The sequence below is a fragment of the Taudactylus pleione genome, unplaced genomic scaffold (assembly GCF_031769625.1).
Source record: "Taudactylus pleione unplaced genomic scaffold, aTauple2 ptg000007l, whole genome shotgun sequence".
Lineage (NCBI taxonomy): Eukaryota > Metazoa > Chordata > Amphibia > Anura > Myobatrachidae > Taudactylus > Taudactylus pleione.
In genome coordinates this window covers 95,045-114,641 of record NW_028284410.1, presented here as the reverse complement: position 1 = coordinate 114,641, position 19,597 = coordinate 95,045, and the positions used below count along the sequence as shown (strand labels likewise).

The 19,597-nt window shown below is 44.8% G+C and overlaps 1 protein-coding gene across 2 annotated transcripts in view; it reads left to right on the top strand.

Moving 5' to 3' along the window:
- The window catches only part of ZMYM4 (zinc finger MYM-type containing 4), a 196,205-nt gene that overhangs the window by 118,194 nt on the left and 58,414 nt on the right, over window positions 1-19,597 (top strand). For both annotated transcript variants that reach the window (XM_088460608.1, XM_088460607.1), the window contains exons 10-14: window positions 1,839-1,954; window positions 2,568-2,864; window positions 7,297-7,447; window positions 8,469-8,641; window positions 17,846-17,996. In XM_088460608.1, coding sequence (XP_088316734.1) covers window positions 1,839-1,954; window positions 2,568-2,864; window positions 7,297-7,447; window positions 8,469-8,641; window positions 17,846-17,996 — 888 coding nt within the window. The remainder of the gene's footprint in view (window positions 1-1,838; window positions 1,955-2,567; window positions 2,865-7,296; window positions 7,448-8,468; window positions 8,642-17,845; window positions 17,997-19,597) is intronic.

Sequence of the window (19,597 nt, the reverse complement as noted above, 5' to 3'; positions counted from 1 at the left end):
ATTACAGATTATGGTCATTTAACCTGCATGGAACAGTTACTGAGAAGGAACAATGGGCCTAATTCACTGCTGCGAATTTGCATGCAGATCTGCTACGAAAATATGCTAATGTTTGCAATCACAGCCAGCATAGAGATGCCCACTACCGCGCAGACCTGCGTATACATTGGTACCATCAAGTAACATCGGCCCCTCACGCACAATTACTGCAGCTCTGACCTGTCTCATAAGTTACAACTCTCGTCACACGCAGTGGGTACTCAAACTGCATATGCCATCGCAGTGGCTAATTTATACATGCCCAAGTAACAGCGTTCAAATGGACTGACACTCCTGCATTTCTCCGACCTCTCACACGTCGCCACCTCCCAAACGCTGATGTCTCGACACTCAGAGCAGTCGCAATGCTATCTCACGCACGGACACTGCTATGCATGCGCGGTACGCACCATCGACCCATCTGCATACGCGGTTGCAATTGTGATTCATGCTGAATCAGGCCCAATGTTTTACTTACTAGCAGTTATCGTTATTTCCTCCTCAGGGTCCATAGGGATCCGCAGGGATACCATGGGGTGTAGGTGGTGGGTAAGGACCGGACACCAGACAGTTAAGTTTTCAACTGCCAGGATGCAACGGTCCCTCCCCCCTAAACCCCGCCCCTGAGGCAAATCCGTTTGCTTGGTGTCCTTCAGGAGCTCGGTTCACCTTTATAACCGTGGCTGCCTTATGCAGCACAAAGCTTTATTTTTATGGTTTTCCATAGGGTCCACAGGGCACCCGCCCTGACTCCCTTGGGTTGGGTTTCCTGGTCACCTGTTTCCCGTCTCTTTTGATGTGAGAGTGTGATTCTTCTGTGTACCAGTCTTCCTTCTCTCCTCTCCTCCTCCTGCCGTGGGCTTGTTAACAAACTGATTTGCCTTAGGCTCAGGGGCGAGTTTAAGGGGAAGGGACCGTTGCATCCTGGTAGTTGAAAGCTTAACTGTTTGGTGTCCGGTCCTTATCCACCACCTACACCCCATGCTATCCCTGTGGACCCTATGGACTTTGAAGAAAGTAAGTTTTACCATAACTCTCATTGTTAATTATTTTTAATGAAGCAAGCTGCTTACAATAAAACCTTCATCTTTTTCTTTTTAGATTTTTATTTTATTTAGGTATGATTTCTCTAATCTACATACACAAAGTATTGCTATACACATTTTTAAGTGACTACTACAAACAGCAGTTAAGCAACCAAGTAAAAGCATCACTCTGCTTCCAGATAATATTTTAACTAATCTATCAATTGGTGAGCATTTTCTGGGCATCATGGCATTGGAGTGCCATGATGCCCAGAAAAGTTGTCATGCAGCAATCTGGTCCTCTGTCGATACTTTTATCAAATTTTATAAATTGTTTTCCAAAGACAACATTGGAAAAAAAAGTGTTTTTAGGACTTAACGTTAAGTCTATTTCTCTGAATTGGTTTAGGGGACACTGCATTTTGTTCCCTCCTGTTCTTTTGCTCTGTTTCTGTGAGTGTTTGATTGCTTGTTTTATTTTATTCTTTGGGCTTTGTTAGTTGTAACTGATTCCTTATTAGTTTGAGTGGAGGAGACACAGTGCAAGCAAGCTTTTCATTTTACATTGTCTACTCTTGCATCAACACACTCTACACTCAGGTTAGCAGTGTCCCCTAAATTGGTTTAGAAAAATGACTTTTACGACGAGTCTAAAAATCCCCTTTATTCTGTCTTTTCCACACACATTGTTGTTTATGTTGCTTTTAATTCTTGTTATATCAGTAAAGTTACACTATACGCTGTGTTCACTCACTATATATTTTTGTGTGATAGGCATACAGATTCAGTGTAACAGCTGTAAAACTATGGCTGTGCCCCAGTATCATTTGGCAATGTCTGATGGAACCATCCGAAATTTCTGCAGTTACAATTGTGTGGTGTCTTTTCAGGTGAGACTTGAAACAGTGTTTTAATTAACACTGGTGTCCTCTTCTAATACTTGTTTTTCAGAAGGTGCTTGTATATAAACAAAACAACAACACTGCTTATGCTGGCCATACACGCTACAATTATCGGGGCGATCCGCCTGATATCGGCGGATCGCCCCTATAATTGAAGCGTGTGTGCGGGCGACCGAGGGTTAAATATTGCTCGGTCGGGCATGCAGGATTGTCCAGCATGCCCGTCCGATGCGATATTTACCCAGTAACTGTCGGCCGCATCAGGCAGTGTATGCCCAGCGCGGCCGACAGACAGACATTTCCTGTGTTCCTTCCTACGGAAGGAACAGGGAAATGTCTCCTCCCCCGGGGGCGGAGCGCGGATGTCGGGCTATACACTGTGAGATTTCAGACATTTTATCTGGCTGTGTATGCCCAGCATTAGGAATGTAATTTTTACAAAATAACTTTTTATTTTACAATAAATAATGTTGCAGGAAAATGCAGGTTTATTTGGCAGATTGAAAACACTGGCTTTTTTTTCTCTCCATGTTATTATTTAGTAAATGTTATTAGTATAACCTTAAGTATATTTTCTTCTTTATCCATTTCAAAACTACAGAACTTGTTCAACAAACCCACAGGCATGAATTCTTCTGTGGTCCCACTGTCCCAAGGCCAAGTGATCATGAATGTCAATGCAGCATCGGCAACTCAAGCCGGAAGCAGTACACCATCTGTGGTCTCTGCCACATCAACCACCTCCTCTTCAACGGTTAATACTTCAGCAGCTGTTGGTCTTCAAAGGCTAGCTGCACAAACACAGCAGCAAAACACCATTTCACGTCTAACTGTGAAACTAAGGTGCCACCATTGCACCCGACTGTTTGCCACCAAGCCAGATCTCTTGGATTACAAGGTACCATAGGGCAATAAATTGGCTACATAAAGACAATCACATAAGTTCAGTGATTCAAAAAATAAAAATGATAGATATACTTGCCATACTGTTGTAATTTGTAGACAGAAAATTTGGTAAGATTAGAGTTTACTACTAGAGAAGCCAATGAGCAGCAACATATTAGAAGATGTATGTATCGGACATGAGTGCATTGGACAAATATGTGCATTTCTACTTCTGCAGTAGTGGTACACAGATTGGTTTATGTTCCTCACTTGGACTCTTTAGAAAGCGAACGCCTCTTCTTGCATGCTCCTACTTATATATTCCCCCCCCCTCTTCATCAGAAGGGGTGTGTCTATGAGGACAGCCACTAGAGTAAAGTGGCCTCAGCATACCTAAAGGGACATACTTTGGATATACCTACATAGATGTTGAAGAACTTGGGGATTCTGCGCATATGAGGTTTGACGGCCATTTTCTGGGTGCTTTTTGTCTGACTCAATAGTCTGTGCCTTAAGCTGGGTACACACAATATACGATGTGTGTACCCAAAAACGGAACGGCGCAATGTAACTATACATCGCGCGCATCACATACACTACATGATCCGGTGTACGATAGCGCAGTTTGTCATTCCATACTGCATATTGCAGCATGGTATTGTTCATTGCATCGTCCCATGCTGCGCAGAACAGCAGATGGGACAATACTATGAACGATCATCGCGAACAACGAGTCAGGCATACACATTGTATAGATTAGATATATTGTTCCCATCTGCGAAGGAACTAAATATTGTACAACAGATCGCGTAGTGTGTACCCAGCTTAAGCCAAGGAATCCTTATAAGCCTCCCTTGGTGTTACATTGTGCTTTTGTCTATTTCTGCCCGGGCGATGAAGCACAGCAACCTCAGGAAGCACTTCCTAGGGAGGATGCAGAGCATTTGAGGCCTCTGTCTATTGTCTCCATCCTGGCAAGTGGTGTGTGGAAGTGCCCAAGTGCATCTTCCATTTCCATCCATTGATATGGGTAGAGGAATGAATTCAAAACATTTCAGACCATTGGGGGAAGGTAGATCACTTTTCAGGTTTCACATTTAACAAAAGGCAAATGCCTTGTCACCCCTTGATTAAGTCAGTGGTGGAACATTCCTGAAATGGTAAAGAGATTCTAGGAATAAAGGATGCATTATAGGACAACAGAGTGACCCAAGTCATAGTACACAAAGTATTTTTATTGACCGCTTTATCAGTGTTGTAATCTCAGCTCTAATCGTCAGGAAGCAATACAGGGCCTGATTCAGACCCGAGCGCTAAGCGCTCGCAAGCGGGTCGATGATGGCCCAGTGTGCATGTGCATGACGGAGCCGGCTCCGTTGTGCACATGCGCGAGACCCGGATAGCGACGGGCAATCCGTCGCTCCAGGTCTCGTACCAAAGGGGGCGTGCTGTCGATGTTGAGTGACAGCACGCCCCCTTTGGTGGGCGGGCCGGGGGCGTGGCTGCCCAGACAGAGGCGTTCCCATGGGAACGCCTACCGTCTGGGGCCGGCCCCACTGACATCACAAGTGATGTCAGTGGGAGTGCTTTCGGCTCTGTTAGAGCCGAAAGCACTCTGGGACTTGCGGCAACGAGACCCTACCACAAGGGTCTCGTCGCAAGCCCGATGGTCGCGATGGTCTTGACCATCGCGACCATCTTCCTGGCCGCTCGCTATAGCTGTGGGTGGTCACCCACAGCTATGCGAGCGGCCAGGAGGCCGCTCTGAAAACAAGGATGGCCCTGATTCAGAGCGAGCGTCCGGCTCTGAATCAGGGCCACAGTCAGCAAAACATCTCTCTTGCAGGGACTATAAAACGGCTCAAAGAAGTTGGATCTGGTGTGGTTGTCTTGCATCCTGGACATGTAATACTATATTAGGATGTGGCCTTTGATTCTGCATTGCTAATTTAGGGGACATCAGCTAATAGATGCTAACGTGCCGTTTCCTCTGGCGAATGGACTTTATGGTAGACCACAGTTTCTCAAACTCGGTCCTCAGGACCCCAAACAGTGCATGTTTTGTAGGTCTCCTCACAGAATCACTAGTGAAATAATTAGCTCCACCTGTGGATCTATAAAATGTGTCAGTGAGTAATGACTGACACATAAGTTCAGTGAATCTGTGAATCTGCTGGGTTACCTGGAAAACGTGAACTGTGTGGGGTCCTGAGGACCAAGTTTGAGAACCTCTGTGGTAGACTATACATTCAAAATGTCTTATATCTGTCCTTCGCTTTTCAGGGAATGCTTTGTTAGGCCAGAACTGGAAAAGATAAGCCAGGAAACCACATGAGGAAATATTACTGTTTCTTTACAAAGTAGACGGTAAAGCCGGAAACAGTACACTCAATAGTATATATAAAGTCCCAAACCAGCTTCTTGGTGGCATCACAGACAAAAAAAGAGTGCAAGAATGTTACATGCTCCAGACTGTGGACTCAAAAGCTGGTACAGGCTTTTGGCGATGCCTGGTTTTCATTGATACCTAACCCCTAGATGCTAATCGTTATTTTCATTGGTTCAAAATACGTTTTTCAGAACTTTGTCCAAACTAATCCTGCTTATCACTTTTCAAAGAAACCATATCCTGCTAATCTTTTGTTCTCATGTGACAGAATGGGTTCAGCCATCCTGTCCGGGGGTTGATCTTTATTTGGGCTTTTTCACTTAAACTATGCTTATTCCTCCTGGTGCTACTTGGCCACTGACTGGTAGAATTGTCACACTCCCAACACTAGGCTCCTTCACCAGCACCTGGAACTGGTAGCTTTGGATCCTTAGGATGGCTTACTTTAGGTCTGGATTACCGGGGAGCTGGGATAATGTTGACTCAGGGTAATGGGTTCAACAAGGGATTGCCAGGGGATAAATGAGTTTTAGCTCCCATCTGTATTTCACATGTATTTCACAAAGTAGTATGTTAAAGGGAAGAACAAGCTCCAAGCTGGTGCATCTGCAAGAATCAATTTCACTGGACTTAAAAAGGAACAGGAGGGGCTGTATTAATTGTATAAAAAGGGCAGAAAAGTCTCAGTGTGTGTAACATTGGCTATCTTTAAATAGATGCTAATTGTAATGCTACACACACTTTAATTGAGACATTTCTACCCCCCTTTCTATACCATTAATACAGCCCCCCTGTTCCTTTTTGCGTCCAGTGAAATTGATTCTTGCAGATGCACCAGCTTGGAGCATATTCTTCCCTATAACATCCTGCTCTGTGGCAGTGTTGGAGCTTTCCTGTCTGTCTGCGCAAGGAATGTAACCCTATATCTTGACCCCAGCTTTATTAAGTTCGGACTGTGAGAGGAGTCTTTAAAACTACAGCCAAAGATACCTACCGAGATCTTGGTTTGGTGCATCCTGCAAGCTGAGTATATAGATTCATGAACCAGGAGCAATATTCCAGACCACGACTCTGAGATCAGCTGTAGTGTTTTCCTCCACTGGGCTCTAGGGGGCAGTGCATAGAAAAAACTCAGTTAAATCCTTAGAATGCCAGTTGTGCTACAGGATAGTGGTATGGCGATTTGCATTCCATACTCATGCAGCAGCATGAATTCCGCTAACCCCCCCCCTTTACAAGTCCTGCACAGGGCTTGTATGTGCTCCCAGTGCTGCATTATCTAACTTACAGCATCTGCATACCATTGGTACCTGCAGATGCATTCTCTTTCAGCGGAGATGAGTGCAATACATTTTTTTTGCATTTAAACTTTTCAAAAATGTACTAACTTCATTAGTTTATTCTACATAGGCGTATTGTGCTGTAAATTATTTAATAAAACCGTCCCAGTCATCCCTTGGAAGCTATTCAAGACTTTCCTAGTGGCTGGCTTACCCCATCATTGATAAATAATGGCTGTGTTGCATATAGTTTTGTGCTGTGAGGCAACCGTTCCCTACAACGCCTGTAAATGATGCATTTTACCACGGAATATGTACGATATAAGTCTACCGTATGTCTAGCTGATGTGCATACTGTACATTGCCCATACATTGCACTGCAGCGTGCTATCTTACATCGCATGTAATGGAATAGGCCCCTTTGTGTTGGAAATAGGAACTAGCACAGCAAGCAGATTATTTTTGGTACGAAATTCTTATAAGCTGGATGATGAGAATGTAAGTGGAAGATGAGATAAGTAAATAGATGGAATATTAACTTAACAACTGTTACCTTAATGAAAGACTTGAAATTTTAGTTTACTGTAACGAATGCAATCGTAGCTAAGAATGAACGCCAAAGAGCCGCCGAGCCTGTTGCATGCAATGCTTCACAATACCATATGTGAAAAATAATTGCAATTTATGTTCTTGTTGGAATAGTGAAAGAGAGAATTTTGTTGTTATAAGTCATGTCTTTTTTGGCTGATTTTGTTACAATCCAATCTCCCCTCCAGGGTAAAATGTACCAGTTCTGTGGCAAAGCATGCTGTGATGAATATAAAAAAATTAACATGGTTACGGCCATGTGCGAGTACTGTAAGATTGAAAAGACCATCAAGGAGGTTGTACGCTTCTCTGGAAATGAGAAGGTTTTCTGCAGTGAGGGTGAGTCCTGCAAAGTGCGTCTATTTATCATACTGTGGAAATCTAAACTGACATGTTTGGGGTTGTACGCTGCAGACAAGGCAGCATTCTGATTTCTGTTTCATTTATTCAGTAATCTAAGTCCTCCTTTTTCAATCACTCAAAGAAGAGCATAACATTTGTGTGAGGTGTGTGGAGGATGATATTCATGCAGCTAAGCCATGATTATTTTTTTAACATGATCTAAAACACTGTGGCAGGCTGTAAAAAGATTATTGGGGGTTTATTTACAAAGTGTCTGGTTGATAAACCTGACACTTCTGTTCATGTTTATGCCTGAAAATTCAGAAGGCATTGCTTTCTCCTTCATCCACTGACACAAACAGAACCGGGAACTGTGGCAATGAGTTGCAGATGTATGGGCCACTTAAGTTTGTATCTAAATTTTTACATGGCTGACTTTCTCCGATCCACCGACAGAACGCCTATCATCAATGGTTGTCGATCTGCTTATCGAGTTGGGTTGGCAGACCGGGGAATTGGGGCTGTAGATATCTGGCCTGCATTACTAGTGGTACTTAACTATTTTAAAAATAAACCCAGTGGCTGATTGCTGTTATCACTTTGCAGATCATAAAATAGTAATTTTATGTTCACCTAAATACAGTATTATAAATAAAGCTTTTTCCAACAATGAGTTTTGAGCAAATAGGTAATTGAACTGTTTTATAGGGTTGTATATAAGATTGTTTTTTTAATTCACCCTGGTACCCACATTCTTGGCTAAACTGACATGTCCGATAAATATGAATAGAATGTGCCTGCAGTACACACCAGTGCTCAGAGTGTCTGGGTGCTTTAAGGTACTGGAGTGTACAGCATTAATTGTAAGACAATGTAGTTGTATGAAAAGTATAAATGAGCATGTCTTACATACTGGTTCTGCAGTGCTGTGTTTTTAGTTAATTTGTGTAAGTATTGCTTTTCACAAAGTTTGAATATCTATAGAAATTGTTTACTTATTTGTGTGTGTGTCCTGTAGGTTGCAAGCTGCTGTACAAACACGACCTTTCAAAGAAATGGGGAAATTACTGTAAAATGTGTAGTTACTGCTGTCAGACATCTCCCAAGTTGGTGCGGAATCATTTTGGCGGGAAATTGGAGGAGTTCTGCGGGGAAGAGTGCATGTCAAAGTTCACAGTGTTGTTTTATCAGGTGAGGACAAGTACTAAAGAAAATGTTAGTAGTTTTAATATTAGACTGTTAAGTGTTTTTTAGGAAAATATTTAAAAAAAAAAAATGGTTCCAGATTTTGTCTTGTCCAATGGGGGACACAGGGACCATGCTGGGTGTGGGGGGGGGGTTAGGGCTCTACAGGAGGACTGGGCACCAAACCGTTAATCTTAATAGATCTCAGAGAAGCCCAGCCTCCTTCTCCACTATAACTCGCCCCCAGCTAAAGGCAGGAGCCAGGCACACTGAAACAGGGCTGCCATTGCAGCCATTAATCTTTATTTGATTTTTACATTAACTGAGTGGGTAGCGCAGAGTGTCCTATAGGGTGCTCAGCACTGCTGCTCCATCAACCCCCGGTGGCCACGGTGCTGGCAACCGGGTCAGTGACCTCTGCCTGGTCCTCCACAAGCACCGGACGCCGGGGTGGGTAGAAGTAAGGTGGCACCCTGCAAGCAATGACGCGACTTCACCTGCCGATGGTGTCCATCTCTGACACAGCGGGGGCCTGGCCGTCCACATTCCAGCTGGACCACTAGGGCATTAGGTATTGTGGCAATGCTAATAGTGGTGGCCATTTGCCCTGGGGAATCTCTTATAAGAAGGGGAAGGTGGCCTCACCCTGTTAGCTCCTCCCCCAGCCCCTGGTGTGGTTTCTCATGGAGGCTTCTTGTCAGAGTTGTTCCTCCTCTCCCTCCCTCAAGAGACGCTGAGCGGCCATTTTCTCTCCATTAGCCGGCTGCAGCTTGATCTCTGGAGAGCTGGGCTCCTAGTCTCCCTGTACACCTCGCTCCCAGGTCAGGTTATACAGTTTAGCCGACTGGGGCTTGGGCTGCTGTTGAGCACTCGCTGCTCATTAAACTATTTTGCATTCAATGTGTGCTTGTTCTTATAGAAAGGTATTTTCTCTTCTATCCCTTTGCCAGTCATTTTTTCTGTCTTTTAACACTGTACATTATCTGTGTTCTGGCAATTAACCCTTGTATTAACTGGATGAGGGGTTCACTGTGCCCCCTCTACTACGCTCCACTTGTTATTATTCATTGCACCCTCCCCTTCTTGCACACATCTGTTACTACAGCCTCGTGTGTGGGGATTGCCTTGGATTGTACTATGGGCCTGATTCAGACCTGCTCGTTAGGATGCGATCGCTTGTAGCTGACCGATATTTGCATTCTGCGCATGCGTATGCATCACAATGCACGTGCGCATACCACTGCTACAAATTGTAAGCGCTCGCTCGCCCAGCATAGACAGCCCAGTTGAATGAGTGACAGAAGAGGCCGTTTGTTGGTGGTAACGGGCAGGCCACTAGAAACGGGGAAGTGGAGTTACGAACGCAGGCGTGCCTGTGTTTCAACCCCGTTTCATAGGCGTGCATAATTAACAGGCAGCGTCATTGTACACGTCACCTGATTGTATTTCACACTGAAGTGATCGCAGTGCTTGTGGCCAGGTATAGTCAACCTCAAGCGCTGCAAGCGATGGTGCTCGATGTACCAATGTTTTTATGTACTTCCAGGAGATGATGTGCACAAGTGGGTGTCTTATGAATGGCTGGTGGGCTCTGAATCAAGCCTAATGTCTTCCAAAGGCAAAGCACCTAAAGAGGTATCTAAGGATACTGGAGCTCCTGTGTTATGCATCTGTAGATCTTGTTCTGTTGGTCTCTCCACGCAGGATACAGTCCAGCACAGTCTCTGTATTCGGTGCTGCACAGATGCGTCACGAAAGGGTCCATCCACAGCCTCCATCCAGGAGCCGGCTTGGACTGCCTCGCTGTCACAGTAAATGACGCACGTAGCTTGATGACCGTTTGACAGCACTCCCTCTGACAGGGCCGCACCCTCATGGTTCTGCAGTCTAATCTGCTGCCACCTGTTTTGGAACCGCCATGGATGAGTTCCTTCTCCCGGTCAGTTCAGGGTTTGGCACAGGTGTCCACCTCCCAGCAGATGCTGGATAAGGACCGTATTACCAAATTTGACACCATCCCAGCGGGAAGGTACTAACCCTCAATCATCCTATGCTTCGGACGCTGAGGTTTCCTCAGACCTGCAGCAGGTGAGGTCCGTTGCTTCAGATGGGGAAGCCCCCTCTGTCCAGGAGAAATCCTCCTCTCAGGTGGATGTTAGAGGCTTTGATTAAGGCGTTTAAACTGGTTCTGCAGATTGAGGAGCCGGCACCTAGGTCCAAGGCTCCAGTTTTTAAGCTGCAAAAGCAGCTTTCGGTAGAGTTCTCAAGTTAGAAGAGCTGGAGCATCTCTTAGCAAAGGCTTGGACCATTCCTAATAGACTCTTTCAGGTCTCCAAGTGCATTGCGACCTTTTATCCGCTCCCTGCCGAACAGTGTCACAAATGGGAGTCCCCTCCATCGTAGGACGCACATGTTGCCCGCCTAGTTAAAAATTCTATCCTTCCTATCTCTAATACGGCCTCCCTTAAGGACCCAATGGATGAAAAGTTGGAAATCTTCCTCAAAGGCAATTTATTTCCATGCAGTTGCGATTGCACGTCCAGCAATTGCTTCCGCTTGGGGGGCTAAGGTCATGGGTAGTTGGATGGATGCCCTAGAAGAGGGTCTCTCCTCTGGTACTCCCAGGAACCAGTTATTGTCCCTAGCTGCACATATTAATGAGGCAGTTTCCTATCTGTATGAGGCAGCCCTTGACACTTGTATCCTAGCCTCCAAAGTGTCAGCGTCCTCCGTCACGGCTAGTAGATTCCTCTGACTTCATTCCTGGCTCGCTGACTCTAAAAAGGCTCTGGAGGCTCTTCCTTACTCTGGGGACATCCTCTTTTGTTCAGAATTGGACAAGATTATTGCCACGGTGGCAGCATCCAAGATAGCTTTTCTGCCTTCTGCGACACCTCCGCATGGGGGACCCCAGTGTGGGTGGCCGGCTTCTGCTCTTCTGCGAGACCTGTTTGGTGACCAAATCGGAAGCTTTGGTTCGGGATCTTGTTTCTCAGGGCTGCGCTTTTTCCTTCTGAAGGTGTCCTCCAGCCTGGACAAGATTCAGGACCTTCTGGTCAAGGTGCGCAGATTTGCCATTGCCTACATCACGCATCAGGCTGGCACTCTGTCGAGGCGCCATGAAGGAGGTGAGTCCCATTCTCAGTTGGACAGAGGTCCATCTTCCGGCTCTGTCGGCTGTCTTCATTCCAGGAGTCCAGAATTGGGAAGCGGACTTTCTAAGCAGCCAGGACAGTCACTCGGGCGAGTGGTCTCTTCATCCAGACATTTTTCTGATTCTGGTTCACATCGCTGGGGCCTTCCAGACATCGACTTGATGGCGTATCGACACAGCCACAAGCTGCCGAGATACAATTCTCGCACTTCTGGTGAACACCTTGGAAGTTCAGTTAGTCTTTCGTCTCATGTACATATTCCCTCTGATCTCGCTCATTCCGCGGGTTTTTCCACAAATTTGAAACTGGATGGCGGCACCGTGATCCTCGTGGCTTCCGATTGGCCGCGGAGAGATTGGTATGCGCATCTTCAGGCCCTCACCATCGACACTCCTCTGTCTTCCGTTATGGCCAGATCTCCTGTCTCAAGGCCCGTGCTTCCATCCGGACATGGCCCATCTCGCTTTGACGGGTGGCTATTGAGACATCCATTCTGAGGCCCAGGGTTTTTTCCAGGTCGGTAATTTGTTCCATGCTCCATGCCTGCAAACCCACTTCAGCTAGGATTTATCACTGGGTTTGGAGAATTTATTTTTCTTTGTTTTCAGCCAGGGGCCTTAACCCTTGGTCTTTCGTCTCTACTCTACTCTTGGTGGGCCTGGATTTGAGTCTTTGCCTTTCGTCCCAGAAGGTTCATGTTTCCGCCCTCTCTGTCCTATTTCGGAAGGTGGCTTGCGTTGCTGTCTGACGTCAGAACCTTTTTTTCACAGAGTCCCCCATGTACAGCCCCCTTTTGTTCCTCCGGTGGCTTCATTGGACTTGTCTTTAGTCCTTAGGGCTCTTCAGTCTTCTCCTTTCGAGCCTTTGGAGTCGGTGGAAAATTCTGTACCTTCCTGAGTCTCAGACTTGGGTGTGTTGTTGTGTCGCTCTCCGTTTTTAGTCTTTCACTTGGACCAGGCCATTCTTCAGACGAGGTTAGGTTACCTTCCGGAGGCAGTTTCTCGGTCTCGCATCAACCATGAGATTGTGGTTCCAGCTTTTCAATCGCCTTATTGTTCGGAGGAGGAGTCCTCTTGGATCTGGTGCAGGCTCTCCGGATCTATGTAGACCGCTCTAGGGTTCTCCGTAAGTCAGATTCCCTTTTTGTGCTTTATGGATTTCACAAACTGGACTGGCTGGCTACAAAGCAGACGTTGGCTCGCTGGCTCCGTTTGACTATACACTACGCGCAGGCAGTGGCAGACCTCCCTGCTCCGACTTGGTGACGGCTCATTCTACCAGGTCGGTCAGTACTTCTCAGTGCAGTTCAGGAGCGTCCACTCCTTTTAGGGGAATTGTGTTGGGATGTCCCCAGCATTGTCCCTGTATCTCCTATGGTCAATAATAAGAAAAAAAGATTTATGTTCTTGCCTCGTTAAATCCTTCTCTTCGAGTTCCATAGGGGACACAGGGCGCCCACCCTGACGCACCTGGCTTGCGGGGGTTTTTCTGTTTCAGATTCCCACTGTCCATATCTTTGGTGTGTTTGAATCTGTGTGTGTGCCCGTCTTCCTTCTCCTTATCTCATTTTTGCCTTGGGCTTGCTAACTAAACTGGCCTGTCTAGGGCAGGGTATAGGGAAGAAGGAGGCTGGGCTACTCTGAGATCTTTTAAAGATTAACTGTTTGGTGCCCGGTTCTCCTGTACAGCCCTATACTCCCCAGCATTGTCCCTGTGTCCCCGTGGAACTCGAAGAAAAGGCTTTAACAAGGTAAGAACATAAATCTCCTTTTTCCATATATAAGTAAATCTACAAATTTGACGCTTAAATGCCAAATACACTGTTAGTGGTTCCATTTAAGCTTCAACAAGGAAAGAGTGTGGAATATATTCTTCCCACTGACATAAGCCAAAAACCAAACCCCACAGCTAATAAGAAGCAAAAAGCCCAAGTGGCAAAGTTGCTCGTCAGTTATGTTTGCTGTGGATTCACTGCCCAGATTTGTATGTGTAATTCTTTCCTCCAGCTTAAGGCTAAATAATTGTGGGGGAGATGTATCAAAGCTTGAAGAGAGAAAATGGAGAGAGATAAAGTACCAACCAATCAGCTCCTGTCACTTTACAGTCTCTGTTTGAAAAATGACAATTAGGAGGTGATTTGTTGGTACTTTCTCTCTTTAAGTTTTGATAAATTTCCCCTTATGTTATGCTGGGCATACACTAAAACATTATTGGGCCAATCCGCTCGATATTGGCGGATCGTCCTTATAATGGGTCATTCAGCTGACCGATGTAATTGTAGATGATCTGATGCTTCCTGCTGTATTAACATAATTGCAAGGACAGAATTGCAAAGCTGCTTGCGTTTGACTTTCCAATTCCGTGCACTACTGAATCGCCCCCATTGTTCGTTGCTCAACATCCCACTGTAGCTCGGGGGTCCATAGGGTCCACAGGAATTACCTTTGGGTATATGGTTGGAGTGATCCAGGCACCAAACAGTTTACAAGCTTTAGCTCCCAGGATGCACTGGGTCCTCCTCCATGTATACCCCGCCCCTGGCTACAGGCATTCAGTTTTTTGTTTGGTGCGTAGGAGTGCACCTTATGAACAGGGGACTGCTTTGGCAGTCCCAAGCAAGTTTTTTTATTTTTTGCCAAAGCATAAGCAGCACTATGCGTCCGGATGGACGCCAGTGCTGCTGCTCAGTCTACCCCCGCCGACGCCGCAACAGTGAGGGAACTGGTGATTTCAGCGGGCGTCAGCGGAGTGCGAGCTGGGCACAGGACTGCAGCCGGAGACATCGGGGATGCAGGTAAGGTGGTTCCCTGCTGGCCTATGATGGCAGGGAACCATGTGGCAGTCCGTACCTCCGGCAGTGGAGACCTGCCGGAGGCCGCTGTAGTAAGGAACCAGGGTAGACTGCTTCCTCCACTAGAACACCGGGGCATGAAAACACAAACTGCTGTTCAGACCTATCACTTGGTCCAGAATGACCACAAATGCAACTGAAATCTTCTGTGTACCTTGTCACTCAGTTCAGAAGCCACACCAGCAGGGAAATTGTGGTGCAAACTGCACTGCAGTCACCCCTCAGAGTGGGAGCATAGAGCTTGTAGGTGCATGTTAAGGCTCTTTTCTGCTACCTGTCACTTTTCAATAACAGCAGAACTGCTTGTTAATGGTTTAATTTTTGTTTTTGTTCTGCCAGATAATCACTCTCATACATAAGATACGTGAGACTAATCTTAACGTGATACTATGGCATTGCAAGGCGTCGGAAGCCTATACTTTGTCAGTGCAATCTCAGACTGTGGGCTTATAGTTTTTCACATATCGAAGGGATTGTCTTGCAGGTCTTCCTCCTTAGAACCAAACCACCTTTTCAGCCAAAAGTGATATCCAAGTGATATCGAAGACCGATCTAAACTAGGACATTGTGATACCAGTCTTAAACTATTATGTTATGAAAAGTGCAATATGTTCGGGTTGCCTCCTAGATAAAACAGGATACAGAAGCACAAAACAAAAGTGGCACTCCGAGTCTCAAAACGGCAGATGAAGAAATATCTTTTAATCCATATGAAGGATATGGCCTGGTTATCCTTCATATGGATTAAAAGATATTTCTTCATCTGCCATTTTGAGACTCGGAGTGCCACTTTTGTTTTGTGCTTATATAAAGTGCTGCGGAATATGTGTTCACTAAATAAATGTTTGATAAATTCTTACTGTTTTAAATGTCTATTAGGACAATGTATACAGTGCCTTGCAAAAGTATTCACCTCCCTTGGCTTTTTACCTTTTTTGTTACATTACAACCTATAATTATTATTTTATTTTTTTTATCTGAATTTTATGTGATGGATCTGCACAAAACAGTCTAATTTGGTGAAGTGAAATGAGAAAAATATATATAAAAAATAATCTTTATAAATACAATTCTGAAAACTGGCTTGTGCATATATAATCACCCCCTTTGCTATGAAGCCCCTCAAAAGTTCTGGTGCAACAAATTATCTTCAGAAGTCACATTCAGATTTCACACAGGTGGACTTCATTTCACGAAGTGTCACACGATCTGTCAGTGTAAACACACCTTTTCTGAAAGGCTCTAGAGGCTGCAACACCACTAAACAAGAGGCATCACACCATGAAGACCAAGGAGCTCTCCAAACAAGTCAGGGACGAAGTTCTTGAAAAGTACCATTCTGGGTAGGGTTACAAAAAAAATAAAAAATCCAAATCTTTGATGATCCCCCGGATGCACCATCAAATCCATCATCATGAAATGGAAAGAATATGGTACCACAACAAACCTGCCGAGAGAGGGCCGCCCACCAAAACTCACAGACAAGGAGGGCATTAATCAGAGAGGCAGCACAGAGACCAAAGGTAACCCTGAAGGAGCTGCAGAGTTCCACAGCAGAGACTGGTGTATCTGTGCATGTGACCACAATAAGCCGTACACTCCATAGAGCTGGGCTTTATGGAAGAGTGGCCAGAAAAAAGCCATTAGTGATAAAAATTAGAAGACACGGTTTGAGTTTGCCAAAAGACATGTGGGCGACTCCCCAAATGTATGGAGGAAGGTGCTCTGGTCAGGTGAGACTAAAATTTAACTTTTTGCCCACCAAGGAAAACGCTATGTCTGGCGCAAACCCAACACATCCCATCACCCCAAGAACACCATCCCCACAGTGAAACGTGGTGGCAGCATCATGCTGTGGGGATGTTTTTCAGCAGCAGGGACTGGGAAACTGATTCCATTCGAGGGAAAGATGGATGGGGCTAAATACAGGGATATTCTTGAGCAAAACCTGTTTGTCTGCCTGTGATTTGAGACTGGGACGGAGGTTCACCTTCCAGCGGGACAATGACCCAAAGCATACTGCTAAAGCAACACTCGAGTGTTTTAAGGGGAAACATTTAAATGTGTTGGAATGGCCTAGTCAATGCCCAGATCTCAATCCAATTGAGAATCTGTGGTCAGACTTGAAGATTGCTGTTCACAAGCGGAAACCATCCAACATGAAGGGGCTGGAGCAGTTTTGCCTTGAGGAATGGGCAAAAATCCCAGGGGCAAGATGTGGAAAGCTCATAGAGACTTATCCAAAGCGACTTGCAGCTGTAATAGCCGCAAAAGGTTGCTCGGCAAAGTACTGACTTTAGGGGTGGTGAATAGTTATGCACGCTGAAGTTTTCTGTTATGTTGTCCTAAATGTTGTTTGATTCACAATATAAAAAAATCCCACAACATCACAGTTGTAGGCATGTTCTGTGAATGAAATGATGCACACCTTCAAGCAATCCATTTTAATTCCGGGTTGTGAGGTAACAAAACATGAAAAATGCAAAGGGGGGTGAATACTTTTGCAATGCACTGTATAGCGCCTGATGACCGACTTTTAGAAATCTTGGCCACGCTTTTCCCTGGAGTTTACTCATACAACTTTGGATGTGGCGTTTTTTATTTTTATTTTAAACAACCAAGATCAGTTCTGAAAAACCGCATTAGATATCATGTGATGGCTATTTCACATGACATGTAATGTTCTGCTGCTGTTTGTGTATAAACTGTTGTTGACCACAGTGGGGGATATATTGAACAGTTGTATTGCAATTCAATTGATCTGTATTTCAATAGTGCCACCAGGTGACCATTTGGAACAAAGATTTTTTTTCAATAAATGGCTAGCTCTTCCTCTGAAGTATCTGTTGTCCACATTTCTCCTAATTATGACCGTTGGAAGTCGCTCTAGAGTGCTTGAAGTAATGATACTTTCATTTTAACAGTCCTTTCAGACCAACAAATATCACAGGCAGATTGGCAATGAAAGCCATGACACATCACTCTTCTGTTCTTCAGATCAGGAAAGCTATATTGTTATGAACAAGAGGCTTATTTGTGGAGAATAGCAGAACAGTGCTGCTCCACTCAGCAATTTAGCATAATTTATAACATGTATACTGAATGTGTGTGCACTCCATTCCATGCCAAAATTCAAAATGTTCGATAATTTATACCCTTTCTAAGACCGTCAATATATATTTAACTAAATGTATCTCTTGTTAGATGGGGAAATGTGAAAGCTGCAAACGACAAGGAAAGCTGAGTGAGTCTCTGAAGTGGAGAGGAGAGATGAAGCACTTTTGTAATCTGATGTGTGTTCTGGTGTTCTGCAGCCAGCAGGGTGTAACGGATCCTCCTCCACTCAATAATACAGGTTTGTTTGCACAGCATCAATAGAAATTTTAAAAAGAGGGGGAGGGGGGTACACTGTCTACCAACCACCTAGACAGCTATTCAAAGTGGCAGCTCCCATAGTAGTTCCTGCTGCCTACTATTACAAAATACAGGAAAAAGAGAGATGTGGAGCCGTGGTTTAAATAGTGATTAAAGACTGCATTACTGTAGAAATAAAGATTTAATAAGAACTAGCTGAAGTTCTTCAAGTTGTTAAGTTTTATTATGTGATGTCGTCCAAGTCCATTCAGTGGAAGGCCCAGAACAGGCTCCCTGGGTCAAAGTTCTGCCCTGCGCACACCGCCGTGAGGTCCGACAGTGACCCCAATCGCTCCTTTGGTATCCCAGACCAATTGCCACCCCTCTGTGAAGCTTTCGTCCAAATCCATCCAGTGTAAGACTCAGAACAGGCTCTCTGGGTCAAAGTTCTGCCCACCGTACGCACACGGAAGGTCTGACCAGTACCCTAACCCCCCTAAAACCTGGCCAAGGCCCAACTGGACCACCTCGCGTTGGTTCATCCCAGTCAATGCAGGGATGTTTGAATGCATAACCGGACAGATAGACAAACAGACCAATTAATTTTTTTTATATATATATATATATATATATATATATATATATATATATAAACTGCATGTAGATGGGCACTCTGGATAAAGAAAACAGTAATTGCCGTGGTGCCTTCCTAAAAAGAAAATATGTCCAGCGTATCTTCTAAAAAGAAGCAGGCGGCACTCATCCGGACTTGGTAGAAACTAAAGGAAATTTGATTATTCCATATAAGCCGACGTTTCAAGACTTGAACGGCCTTGTCATCAGGATGTAAAGAAACAAACAGTGAAACGTGCTTACCTTATATAGGATACCTCTAATGGTAGTGAAGTGAAAATGCGAGCTCGTGTCTCCGTTCACCGGGCGCCGTGAGGTTGTGACGTCATCATCCAGTTACCAAGTGCTAGGTACTCTGGGAACGTAACCAGGGACGCAGTCGGCTCCCGGCTACTCCGTCTCCATAACAACATACACAGGCGCCGCGGCTGAAGGGAGAAAGGTGTGAAGACATTAAAAATTTGCACATAAAGCATAAAATCTGTAGAACTATAAGTGTCAAAGGGGACACATTCTATCTGTTTATGGATCAGACACAATGGGGTCTGAATGCTACAATCGATGGCATCATATTCCATGCATAAATGAGGACTAATCTCCACGCTAGTGAAAACAATAATACAGACTAGCCTCAACTGTAACATACAGATAATTCATCGTATGCATGTTAGTACATAAATGTATGAGCGACTATGTCCATATACCTTACGTATGCACCCCCACCAAGATATATATCCAAATCAACATCTATACTGTAACCCAAGAATAGCAACACAGCAATGTCCATTGTTACATAAATATATAATGTATATATTGTACACGATTATTAGAGTATTGTGCAAACAATATAACATGAATAAATTACTTTTTTTTTTATATTACAAAGTAATATAGTAGATGTTTTGAGTCGTCATATTCTGCAGTTACTGCCTACCTGCTTGTAGTAATGCAGTGAAGCGAGCGAGTTAT